Genomic DNA, 13,890 nt, shown 5'->3' with positions numbered 1-13,890 from the left:
AATGTTTGCAACAGAATGGGCATAATGAATACGACCCAGGTATGGTGTTGTGCACACTGCTACCACTAGGTGGCACCACTACACTGGTGTTGGGTTGAACACGTTGGCTCTTGACAGTGAAGTTCTGGAAAAGGTAGTAATCGATTAAATACATGGCAAACTCCTATTATCAATAAAGTGGGCCTAGATTTGGCCTGGGCCACATCTGCATGATGATAGATTTTTGGGGCAAGTGAACCAGGACTACTGTTTATTCAGTTAAAACGATTCAATATAATCATATATCAATATGATCCGTAAACATATTTGTTATTTAAGAGGACATGTAGCAAAAAGTATAATTGTTTTCATGTAGGCCTAGCAAAGGGACACCGAAAGTAACGTTAAGTGGCCATGGTCAAGAGGGAACGTTTGTGAAGTTTTGCCTGTGATGGGACGCCGGGTCCGTGCTATCTGGGATCGTTGGGACGTCCCCCCACCCAAGGAGGGCCTAGTAGTCACAAAAATAGTTGAGTGTGTTGGTTAAATTGTGATTTTAATTAATGGAGCGACCGTTTTTTTCCCCCCTTCCTGTGAGCGTGAAGCGATAGGAAATGGCATGGACGGATGAGCGCTCAACTCCGTTCACATACTCTGGTACAGGTTGGGGTTATGGACGTCCCAAGAATTCCAGATTGCAATGACCAAGGGACGCATGCGCTCTGACTACTATACTGAAAACATCGCTCAACTCCAGCTTGAACCCCATCCCCCGGGCCCGTTTACAGCATGGAAAGGAAAGGTAAATCTGCTTAAAGAAGAAGGACGATAAATGAACAGTATCAGTGAATGCGCACATCCATGATCCAACAAGCTGAGGCCGTTGATGTTGGACATGTGACTGTTATAGAAGGAATTGTCAAGGCCGTGGATTTTTGTTGTTTGTTGTGTGGAACTAGACAATAGCCAACCACGCGTTGTAGCTAGCTAGGCACGAAATGCTAGCTATCGTGAGCTGTAAAGCTAGTTAGCGGTGGAGGTTTTCACAGTTGCACAATCCTGATATGATTTGATAAAAATGATTAAAACTCGTTTGTGCAATTGAATAAAATAAAAAACAAACGTGTGGGGAACACCTGTATTTTTGTAGCTAGCTAACTTAACTAAGTCTGGCCATTTCAGCATCTAACACCTGCCCGCTAGCTATCTTAGCGGCTAACGTTATCTGGCTAGGTAACGTTAGTTCCATATTGCAACTTTGTGCGCATATACTTTCGCCCTCCTTATCACTATGGAACACCGTGGTGTTCACGTTATAACCAGCTACCAATGGTATAATTAAATAGCTAACGTTAGCTACCAGGTTTGGTATCAAACGAAGTTAATACGTACTGTTATGAAAGGTCTGCCAAATGAAACGATGGTAACGTTATTTTTTTGTCGTCTACCCCCGTGGCAGTTCTTGCACTCCAGGCGAGGAAGAAAAGGACAAAGACGAAAAAACCCGGCAAAAAGTGAGTGCCCAGTCACTTTTTTTTGTATTAGTTAGTCATTTGGACTGTCGAGAGCGCTCCTCTGCATGGCCGAATTGACTTTATGGTCTTAGATCCTGGTTATCGGCTAGATAAGTCTGATTGGAATCTTTCTGTTGGTATTTAGGTTTTCATTATGCCACATAATCCACATTTTGCTGTCGTCCATTCGGTGCGTTCCTTATCCTGGTTTGTGTGGTTGACTCATTCACTGAACTGACATGAGAAGTGAAAGTTGCCCTGATGCCATTGTTTTGTCCAGGGCTGCATCTCAATCGTGTCAATGGGGTTCCCTCCTCTCCTTTTACTACCTCAGGATTTAATGGAGAAGGAACCCGTGCTGTTACTACTCATGAATGAATGAACAAATAAATGAAAGGACAGTTAACATTATTCCTGTTGACAGTGGTGCTCCTATGACAGTATGGTCCATTTTATGCTTTCACGGAGTACCTATGTGTGGTGGAGATTTGGGGAGATGATGCTCGAGCCAAAGCTCTGCCAATTATTGATGTGTTCAATTCGCCTTCTCTCCTCTGAGCACACAAACACTGACACTCTCTCTCTCACACACACACACACACACTCATATGCTGCTCTCATGCTTTGGGCTGTAAGTGTGATACCATAGCAGTGCTCGTAGGGCCGAAGACCTGTAGGGTTGTTGCATGTATACTGACTGACGGAGATGGATTGTGTCTGCCCTGCAGGAATCATTAGATATAGAGCATGGAGTAACACACCTTGGAAGATAATTTAGTGGAGATTTGGGGAGATGATGGTCGAGCCAAAGCTCTGCCAATTATTGATGTGTTCAATTCGCCTTCTCTCCTCTGAGCACACAAACACTGACACTCTCTCTCACACACACACACACACACACACACACACACACACACTCATATGCTGCTCTCATGCTTTGGGCTGTAAGTGTGATACCATAGCAGTGCTCGTAGGGCCGAAGACCTGTAGGGTTGTTGCATGTATACTGACTGACGGAGATGGATTGTGTCTGCCCTGCAGGAATCATTAGATATAGAGCATGGAGTAACACACCTTGGAAGATAATTTAGTGGTCCTAGATGTGGACGGGCAAGGTTATTTAAATACCCGAACGGACGTTAGTATTTGATTACTTTTGAGTACATTTTTTTAGACAAAATCATAATGAATTCAGGGCATGTAAAATGATACCTAGGCTAAATATAAGCCTTGCACAACCATAAGTCCCACTAAAAATTTTATAAAAATAGTTTGAAGGTGCTACACACGATTTTTTGCATTGTAATTTCAAAAAATACTGATAATATACAGTGCATTCGGAAAGTATTCAGACCCTTTAACTTTTTCCACATTTTGTTACATTACAGCCTTATTCTGAAATTGATCAAATGTTTTCCCTCATCAATATACTGGACAATGAAAGAAAGTTGATTTGAAAACGAAAATGGAAGTCTTTATTAAAAAATGACATCCGGATGTGGTTGGATTTTGGCTAGGCTACTTTGAAGCAAGCTAAGACATGCCTCATAATACGTAGTAAAACATTAAGGTTTCAAATTAAGTATATGTTTTCAAAATGCATAAGCTCATTGCAAAGTGAAGCCTGCCTTCTGTTGCCTATGCATTTGAATGGTGAATGGGAAGCGCACTTCAATTACCAGTTGAGAAATAAAAATAGTTGCTCTTTTTAATCGTGGTCATCAAAACTGTTTTTAACACACAATTACATTTAGAATTGTTGGGCAAATAAAAGTAGGTTTCACTCCAGCAGCAACGAAAGAGCTGTTTGAGGAGCTGTAGCATCAGCTCTCGTGCTGTCTGACAGATTTTCTGCTCAAAGGCAGGAAATGCTGTAAGATACAGAACGAATATACACGTGTCAATTTAATTCCACAAAATTATGCAAATTAACCGAATAGACCGATAAGCATGACCGGTCAAATGAATTACATTGACTGCAGTGGTAGGCTTGATTACCAACAACTACGAGATGGTCTACAGGGAGGAGGTGAGGGCCCTCGGAGTGTGGTGTCAGGAAAATAACCCCACACTCAACGTCAAGAAAACAATGGAGATGATCTTGGACTTCAGGAAACAGCAGAGGGAGCACCCCCCTATCCACATCGATGGGACAGTAGTGGAGAAGGTGGAAAGTTTAAGTTCCTCGGCATACACATCACAGATAAACTGAAATGGTCCACCCATACAGACAGCGCGGTGATGAAGGTGCAACAGCTACTCTTCAACCTCAGGAGGCTGAAGAAATTTGGCTTGTCACCAGAAACACTCACAAACTTTTACAGATGCACAATTGAGAGCATCCTGTCGGGCTGTATCACCACCTGGCAACTGCACTGCCCAGAGCTCTCCAGAGGGTAGCGAGGTCTGCACAACGCATCATCGGGGGCAAACTACCTGCCCTCCAGGACACCTACGCCACCCAGTGTCACTGGAAGGCCAAAAAGATCATCAAGGAGAACAACCACCTGAGCCACTTCCTGTTCACCCCGTTATCATCCAGAAGGCGAGGTCAGTACAGGTGCATCAAAGCTGGGACCGAGAGACTGAAAAACAGCTTCTATCTCAAGTCCATCAGACCGTTAAACAGCCATCACTAACATTAAGTGGCTGCTGCCAACATACTGACTCAAATGTCAAGCCACTTTAATAATGAATAATTGGATGTAATAAATGTATCACTAGTCACTTTAGACAATGCCACTTTATATAATGTTTACTTACTCTACATTACTCATCCCATATGTATATACTGTACTCTATACCATCTACTGCATCTTGCCTATGCCGTTCGGCCATCGCTCATCCATATATTTATATGTACATTTTCTTATTCATTCCTTTACACTTGTGTGTGTATAAGGTAGTTGTTGTGAAATTGTTAGATTACTTGTTATATATTACTGCACTGTCGGAACTAGAAGCACAAGCTTTTCGCTACACTCGCATTAACATCTGTATGTGACCAATAAAATTTGATTAGACTGGTATTTCCATCAATGAATAGGCACAGAAGCATTATTTCGCAATGGGATTTAATTTCTTCTCCTGGACAATTGGCTCAGCTGCAATTTTGTTTAATTGCCGTTTAAATGACCGGCTAAAGGAAACCCAGACACACACACACACCTCCAATCCTCCGGCTCTGACTCTGGTTGTCCTATAATGGCCTAACAGTGCTAGTCTCAATCTACACAACACTGGGGAAGAATTTTCCAGTTTTTGAATTCCGTTGCAGCGCTCTTGCGCACTTTCCTTCCATTCTCCTGTCTCAGTCTTGATCTCATCTCTCCTTCCTTCCCTCCCTCTTCTCTTTCCAGTCTTCATCCCTCCACACCTTCCCTTTCTTCCTCTCTCACTTCCTCTTTCTCTCTCGCCTCAGTAGCTCACTAGCATTAGTTGCGCAGTGTGTTCAGTTCTGGTGTGGTACAGAGGAGAGCTGGGGAGCGGTGTTGCGAGCGAGCCCCAGATCAGAGCACCGTTCCTGGGTTAGCCTGGCCGAGCCTTCCCCTGCCTCTGGGCCATGTGGCTTCTCGACTGGATTGTCTCTCTCAACACCGCTGTTGTCAAGCTGGCCACCGGCCTGAGGTGCAAGTGAGTGGCAGGTCGGATGCTGTGTGTGTGTGTAGGGCTCTACATTAAGGCTTGTCTGCTTGTCCGGGCAAGTAGAAAAAAAAATTATTGGTCAGACAACCAGAATATAGATTTCAGTCGTCCTTATGAACATGTAAAAAAAAAATCTATCTATTACTCCGATCAGATTTGGATCAGGCAGTGCATGGTTGACATTGAGTAAATTGCCTATATTCCTAAATCCTGCTTCAATTAATGTTATATTTACACAAAGCAAGAGAACAATGTGGACCGAGCTAAGAGTTTCACCAAAGCAGTGCAAAATATATATTTTTTCTCTCTCAAATGTCAGATGATCTAGGCCAATAGACACTCGTGTGTTATTGTTAAAGAAGGCCAAATGTTCAATGTTCTCTCCACTTGATATGAATGTGACGTCCCTATTAAGCCACTCCTTCAGTTTCATGCATGCTAGATTTCTTCTGCTGCGCTATTTCATGATCAAACAATGAATGAATCGAACGGTGTTCTCGGCTACCTCAAAGTTTTAAGTTGTTTTTGAATAACCCAAAAACATGGGAGGCCTAAGGTAATAATGAGAGCGATTTGAAGAAACAATTGCAGCATGTACAAATCCAATGATACATTTCAACAGACCTGAAATGTCATTAAATCATGAAGACAAATTAAAGTTATGAAGAGTATTTTCCAAACTACTCCAATAAAGTGTTTATTGTCCTAAAGTTGCAGCTTTTAAATTGGAATTAAATATGAAAGTAGGAGTCTATGCTATTCTCATTCACAGATGTATTTTTAATGACATATTTTAGGCCACAGTGAGTGAAATGGTGCAAACGATCCTCAGATGGTCAAATCTAATGAGTCAAAAGAACTTGTGCTACAGCTGAGGAAAACTTATGAAAGAAATGATGCGTAGTTGGCCTAGGCCTATTGACATATTATTCTAGCAATGTGCAACCTACCTACAACACATATTGTAGCCTAGTCCTAATAAGAGACTAGAATGAGGCACAAAAAAAAGCAAATCAGTTTATATTTATCCAGTTCTGAGGACAGCAGATTTGCTCTGCAGACCATGATGATTTACAACCCATCACAGACACACAGCCAGCAAGGCTTGTTGACTGTCACTCACTCCATCTGTGCGCTTCGGCACACACAGATAGCCAGATAGGGTTAGGCTACAACACATCTCTTAGGAGAAACAGCTCCACCGGAGTGGAATGGGCTATTTGAAAAGATTTGGCTCCGCTCAATATATTTTGTCAATGTCATAATTCCTCTCGTGTGTCTCTCTCTCTATCTCTCTCCCTCTCAAGCCAAATGCGTAGCAGTCTTCTTTTTTTTTTACTTTTACTAAAAACACGTTTGGGGGAGGGCCGCTAGGGGGCGATAACATTGTCAATGAACAAGCACCCTTTTGGCCGAAAGTGTTAGACCACAAGTGGCTTAAGCTTTTGGACAAGTAAAAAAATCTGTCTGGCCAAAAAAGTTAATGTCAATCCCTGATCTGTGTGTGTGCAGCACACCTGACTTATTGGTGGCTTGATCAATTATTATTTTTTACTACGCAGCAGATGTTGACTGACATCACTCCACTGGGCACCAGATTCGATGAGAATGAGGAGGAAGGAGGAAGTGGTGTGTGTGTGCATGGTGTATTACATGTGTACCTGAGGTGTGTGCAGAATTGTGTGTGGCGCGTATGGAGACGTGTGAGTAGGGTTGCAAAATGTATTGAAGGTTCCTGGATTTCCAGAGAACCTGGTTGGAGGGTGTGCAATCCCTGCCCAGGGGAAATGCTTGTTTAGGTTCCACCTCCGAAGGATGACGCAAGCTACTGACACAGGCTAGTATATTCATGAATTTGGGGTGGGAAAGAATCTCCTGGTGATATCCACGTTAGAGCCCTGCTACCCGAGTCCGACGGGCCCCGACATCATATGGGTTAGGGTCGGGTAGGGCCTGTTTTAAGACACGAGAGATTATTTCACAGAAAATAATGTTGCTTGAGTTTTGTCGGAGTCTAGTGTGACAAAAAGTAGCTAACGGCAAACTGTTCTCATGTGTCTTCAATTGAGCAGAGCAGCCCAAGCAGAGCCGTTGCTATGGATACTCGGACTAAGCTGCCAAGAGCAGAGCTCATGCCGCGTGCGCTTCATGCAGGGAGCAAGTGACAGACAGAGAGGACCAGCTAATGGATTTTCTAATGGAGTAAGTTATTTTGGGCCGGGCCTTCATTTTGGCAGACGCAATCAGACCTGGGTAATGTAGGGCCTGAACATTGCGGCCTGGCCTCGGCATGAATGCCAACAAATAGTGAAATGACAGCTGTTAGTGTATCTTGCTAACCTTATCTTGCTAGCTAATGTTATCTGTTGCAGATTTTTTTTAACTACACCGTTCTCAAAAGAGTAGCCAGCTGGCTAATAGTTCTGGAGCTGGGTTTGTCATTCACATAATAAGGTAAACGTTTCCACAGATGTAAAACAGTTTCTTTGACTTCGTTATCCACAAAGTTTTTGGTATCTTCCACCAGAGACATGCGCTTTTTCTACATTGTAATGGACATGGTGCAATCTTGGGTAGGTAGGCTACTGGCAGGCTGCGGTACAGCAAAGCCAAGTCAACCCTTGCTCATCGTTCTCACAGGGGCTGCACCAATCAAAGCAGGAAAGCGTGTAGTGAAGTGGTCAAAACCATTCATCTTGGGTTGACGGGGGGAGCAGGGTAGGCTGGTGTAACCGATGTGAAATGGCTAGCTAGTTAGCGGGGTGCGTGCTAATAGCGGTTCAATCGGTGACGTCGCTCGGTGACGTCGCTCACTCTGAGACCTTGACGTAGTTGTTCCCCCCCGCGGCTTTTGTGGAGCGATGGGTAACGATGCTTGTTGACGATGTGTGCAGAGGGTCCCTGGTTCGAGCCCAGGTAGGGGCGAGGAGAGGGACAGAAGCTATACTGTTACAGTCATACGATACAATTATACCAGTTATAAAATTGATATAGAAAATGTATAAACTATCCAACAGATTGTTAATTTTCTGCAAAGAAAAGGGGGGGGGGGGGGATAAAGCATAAATTTGCGCCCCTTTTTTAATTTTCTCCATGGTTATGGCAAAAAGCCGTTTGGCTCAGTCATGACTCGAAGAGGAACAACTTCGAAGGAGTTTAATTTAATAAACAATGCCATGCTGGTGGGTGGTAGGTTGAAATAAAACCTAGGCATGAAACGAAACAGGCAAAAAATAATTTCCACGTCATCTCATAGGAAAAGACAAAGCATTTATGCGGGCAGGTTGGATTTGTCACTACAAGCCCAAATATATCATACTTTGAATAAAACAATGACTTATTGACTTAAATCGTTGTGCAGCATCATGGGTAAGCTCTGGCCATCGTCCTTTAGCTCTACAGGCGTGAATGTTCAGAACTTTAATTTTTGAAAAAAAATTCTGTGTAAATTCATTGTTTTACCATGAAGTAGCACGGTGGGAGAGACGCATATTTTTCAACTTGACATTTTGCACTGCTTTGGTGAAAATATTAGCTCTCTACATTGTTCTCTTGCATTCTGTAAATTGTTTATAACATATCAATTGAAATAGGTTATGCAGACTATAGCGAAGAAATGGGCCACTTGCCGTGGGCTGCCCGGTCCGCTCTACTGCGTGGTGTCGAGTTGGAATTGGTTCTACATTGTCTGTCACATCACAGTGTCGTCACCATCGACAATGGAGGTCAATCATCTTCGATATCTGATACTATTGTAATATCGCCCAACCCTAGTGTATGTGTCAGATTGATGTCTCAGCGTCCCTGGCTATGCCCCTGGTGACTGTATCCTGCTGCTCTGTTCTCATTTAAGCCTTTATTGGCCTATCCTAATGCCCTATAAAATCTGTGTTGTGGAGAACCCGGACCGAATCACGGAATCCAGACATTATAAACGGAATTTAACAATATTCAAAAATGTATTGAACAGTAGGAAATCAACTAAATGTATTGAACTTAGGAATTCCTCAATTTGCCCAAAGGTAATCATAAGACTTTAATAAAAATGCATCAGTGATTCATATTTTCCTGGAACTTTTTGAAAGGAAACAGGAATGCCCATTGTGTGTGTGTGAGAGAGAGAGAGATTGCGGGGGTACGTCTACACAGAAATTAAGCCAGTATGATTCGTTTTGCGTCATATAATAATAACATTATGGGTGGATCTTTCCTTGGCTGAATGATATCATGATTATTTGCATCAATTCAGTGTCAATTTCTTTTGCAAACTACAATAACATGAGAGCAACAGAAACATCAGCAAGCAGTAGATATGTTCTATGTGTGCTATTTCTATGGTTCCCACTCTGAAGTTTTTTGCCTCTTTTAATTGTGGTTTTGAACACCAGCTTCAAACGGCTGAAAATACAATATTTTGGGTTATTGAAAATATATTTCACAGTGGTTTAGATGGTACAATGATTCTCTACAATGCTTATTTTGTCACAAACTGAATTTAGGCAATTATTACAATTTTAGCAACCAGGAAATGGAGTAGCGTTTTCTGCATAGTGCACCTTTTAATAATAATGGATCACCAAATGTTATGTTTTCAATTAAATTATACATATTCTCTTACAGAAAGTGAATAGATCAATTGATAGTGACAGAGTCACATTGGACATTGCTTGGGAAGTAATCTGATACAATTTCTTTGTCATGGAGACAAACCAATGTGCATCAGTCGTGTCTTCCTCTAGCATTTTACATCTAAATTTCTAGCCTAAAGCATTGTGGATTTATGCGTAATTTTAAATAGGTAAAAACAAGTGTGACTTGTACCAAAAGTTCTTTATTTATATATACTACCGGTCAAAAGTTTTAAAACACCTAATCGTTCAAGTGTTTTTCTTTATTTTTACAATTTTCTACATTGTAGAATAATAGTGAAGACATCAAAACTATGAAATAACACACATGGAATCATGTAGTAACCAAAAAAGTCTCAAATCAAAATAGATTTTATATTTGAGATTCTTGAAAGTAGCCACCGTTTGCCTTGATGACAGCTTTGCACACTCTTGGCGTTGGGTCATTGTCCTGTTGAAAAACAAAGGATAGTCCCACTAAGTGCAAACCAGATGGGATGGCGTATTGCTGCGGTAGCCATGCTGGTTAAGTGTGTCTTGAATTCTAAGTAAGTCACAGACAATGTCAGCAGCAAAGCACCCCCACACCATAACCACTCCTCCTCCATGCTTTATGGTGAGAAATACACATGCGCAGATCATCCTCACAAAGACACAGCGGTTGGAACCAAAAATCTCCAATTTGGACTCATCAGACCAAATTACAGATTTCCACCGGTCTAATGTCCATTGGTCGTGTTTATTGGCCGACATTAGCTAAAAATGACATCGGTATCGGCTTGATGTCTGTTTAGTTTTTACGCCGATGTGCAAAACCGATGTCAAAGCTGACGTGCATACCTATATAACGTAGGTACATGATGTAATGTTGCGTTATACGTGCAACACAGCATTCCTAACCTAGCCCACAATGTCTGCTGTGTGGAACAAGCAGTCATTTGAAAGAGCAAGAAAACTTAAAGGCGAAATCCATTAAAACCAAGATGATGGAATTCATTTCCCTTGACAATCAACCGTTCTCTGTTGTGGGTGATGTTGGCTTTCGTCGATTGGTCGGGCACCGGTACACACAACCAAGTGCGCTATTTTTTAAGATGTTGCCCTACCGGAGTTACACAGTAATGGCGGCACTGCTAGAGAAAGATACAGTAGCGCTGTCAAAGCTGTACAAAAAAGTCTGCAAACACAGGCCACGAGCGATGTGTTTACAATACCTCATTGGTAATAAAGTATAATTTGTTCGACCGCAACTTCTGGGGTAGCTAGCATTAGCTTTGGACCTAGCTAGCACCAATACAACCAGCCGGAGAACATTGACCAGTAGAAACTGCAGTCATTTTCATTTTTCTTAGCGATGATTTAGGAATCCTTGTGAGTAAGTATTTGCTATGTTGCCACTTGTTTGCTTATTGAAATTGAAAATAAATGGAAAATTCATGAAAATATATGGCCATAATTTCCTAATAAATTCATTAAAAATCCTACAATGTGATTTTCTGGATTTTTTTCTCATTTTGTCTGTCATAGTTGAAGTGTACCTATGATGAAAATTACAGGCCTCTCATCTTTTTAAGTGGGAGAACTTGCACAATTGGTGGCTGACTAAATACTGTTTTTCCCCACTGTAGATGGGTCCGACCACCATTAATCAAATAAGAACTGTCTTATAAACTAGGGTTCTTTTAGATGACACCTAGCTGTATAGTTAGCTACCTAGCTATTTGGTTAGCGAGCTAGCTATAGCTACTGAAACAGATTGTCGTTTTGCTATGTTTTTGGGGAAGAACATTGCATCCATGAGCTAGCTAGCTTTTTTAAATGACAAGCACTGTAGTTGCGCGAGACAACTTTACCAGCATCGTAGCATACACATCGATGTATCGTATATGAAATAGGAGTGATAATGTAATCAATGTGTAATATCTACGTAAAATATTTATTAACGCGTTACATTATTATGTGACGTGCAGTCATTTCGGGTCCTGATTGGTCAACAAGCTTTTTTGACACGTCAAATAGTGTGATTTGACACGTCAAATGGTGTGATTTGACGTGTATCTTTTTTGAGATGCAAAGCCGCAAACGATGTTCCATAGAAATCCTGGTTGAGAATGAAACAACTGAACAAATTAACAACGAAACAGCACAGCAAGTAAGAGAAAAAAATAGGTTTTGATTATGTTTTACTGGTAATGGGGACACGTAAATGCCAACAAAATTACCTTTTGGTGTGTGTGTAACCTTTTATTTAACCTGGCAAGTCGGTTCAGAACAAATTCTTATTTACAATGACGGCCAAACCTGGACTACGCTGGTCCAATTGTGTGCCGCCCTATAGGACTCCCAATCACGGCCGGATGTGATACAGCCTGGATTCGAACCAGGGACTGTAGTGATATGCAGTGCCTTGGACCACTGCGTCCATGTGTGTGTGTGTGTGTGTTAACTATTTAACTGTACTGGAATGCTTAAAAGGCTGCAAAAAATGTTTTCATATCTGTATCGGGGTTTTTTTGTTGCAAGGAAAATAATGGATATCGGTATTGGCCAAAAATGTAATATCGGTGCATCGTGTGTGTGTGTGTGTGTGCGTGTGATATATTTGTTTTTAACCTCTCAAGTCAAGGTCCTCAAAATGTTGGCACCCACTATGGGGGCCGCGGCCCCTAGGTTGGGAATCCCTGATCTAGTTTATTCCTTTCCTGCCAATCCTAACCATTGTTCCACAGATTTAGAAAGGGAAGGCCAGTCACTTCCAGTTGTATTATCCAGGGCAATGGACTGTATGTTACTGTAGTGCTTTTCTAAGGCACTATAATTCTCTGCTACATTTTCATCCCCGATCTCGCTCTGCCTGCATAGCCGTTGCTCCTGCTCTTTATGTAACCCATTTCTTCCTGCAGTGAGTATGTGTGTGTTGGACTGCAGAGAGCCCCCCAGCAGTGAGACTGAGTTAGTTAGGACATGAGGAGAAGGGGCGGTAGGGGGTGGGGAAGGAGCACTGCAGACTTTATGTGTGTGTGTGCAGATAGGTTACAGAACTACTGTTGTAAATGAACTGTTTTGTACCGACTGCCTCACTGATTGACACTCTCCCTGACTGACTGATTGTCGCTCACTGACTAACTAGCTGATAATGAGTGGACTAGGCAGACGTAGGAAATTAAGAAAAGGCCACCTCTTAGTCTAGCTGGCAAGTCACGTTCTGATGTTTTTCCTGCCTGAAGTTAAAGGTCCAATGTAGCTGTTTTTACAATTAAGTACCATATTGTGATTGTTTTCAATTTAAGTTGTCGAAAAGAAACAAAAATGGCTTTTTAGCTTAAAGTCATTTCTCAAGCTAGAAGTTTGCTGGGACTATGGGAGTTGTCTGAGTGTGGAGGGGAAATCTGAAAACTTGCTGTTATTGGCAGAAAGGTTTGGATCTCTCTTATTGGTGTATTAACTAATTTACTGCCTAGTGATGTCACCAGGCATGCTACAACTCCATCCCATCAAAGCAGGCTGTTATTTCAAGCTGTCTTTTCAAAGAACTTACACTAAAAGGGCATTATCATTTTCATAATTTCACACTTATTCCAACTTCATAGTGTGGAAATACTTTTGGTCATGTAGATCAGAAATATATTTCACAGCGGTTTAGCTAGTACAATGATTCTCTACACTATACTTGCTGGTTTTGTAGCAAACTGAAATATTTGAATTTTAGCAATCAGGAAATGGCAGAGCTATTTCTGCATAGTGCATCTTTAAATGCACTATGCGTTATTATGTGGGTTGAATGCTGTAACACAGAATAAAACAATGAATCATGGGACAATTAAGTCCCATGATGGTAGTGACTGCCCATTACTGCTTATCACTTATTAACAATAATTTATTCACATTACTTAAGTAAAATATTTCAGTTGTGCATATTACATTTTGTTTGATTACTATCATTTCATTCCATGTCATCCTCTCATCTAGAGCTGCTGCCTAAATAACTATTTTAGTGGTTCTTCAATGTAAATAAGGCATACTGGTAGAGATACTTTTTGTCATGTAGTGTATGTGGACACCTGCTCGTCGAACATCTCATTCCAAAATCATGGGCATTAATATGTAGTTGGTCCCCCCTTTGC

General features: G+C 41.6%; 1 protein-coding gene across 1 annotated transcript in view; it reads left to right on the top strand.

Annotated features, from left to right (window-relative positions):
* The first annotated feature begins 579 nt into the window (after positions 1-579).
* Positions 580-13,890, top strand: part of LOC110527716 (SRSF protein kinase 1) — a 54,249-nt gene continuing 40,938 nt past the window's right edge. The window contains exons 1-2 of the mRNA XM_021609171.2: positions 580-781; positions 1,439-1,493. Of these exons, the coding sequence (XP_021464846.2) occupies positions 769-781; positions 1,439-1,493 (68 nt within the window). The 5' untranslated portion in view covers positions 580-768. The remainder of the gene's footprint in view (positions 782-1,438; positions 1,494-13,890) is intronic.

Source organism: Oncorhynchus mykiss, chromosome 7 (genome assembly GCF_013265735.2).
Source record: "Oncorhynchus mykiss isolate Arlee chromosome 7, USDA_OmykA_1.1, whole genome shotgun sequence".
NCBI lineage: Eukaryota > Metazoa > Chordata > Actinopteri > Salmoniformes > Salmonidae > Oncorhynchus > Oncorhynchus mykiss.
The sequence above is the reverse complement of the archived record's forward strand: the minus strand, read 5'-3'. Positions and strand labels throughout refer to the sequence as shown.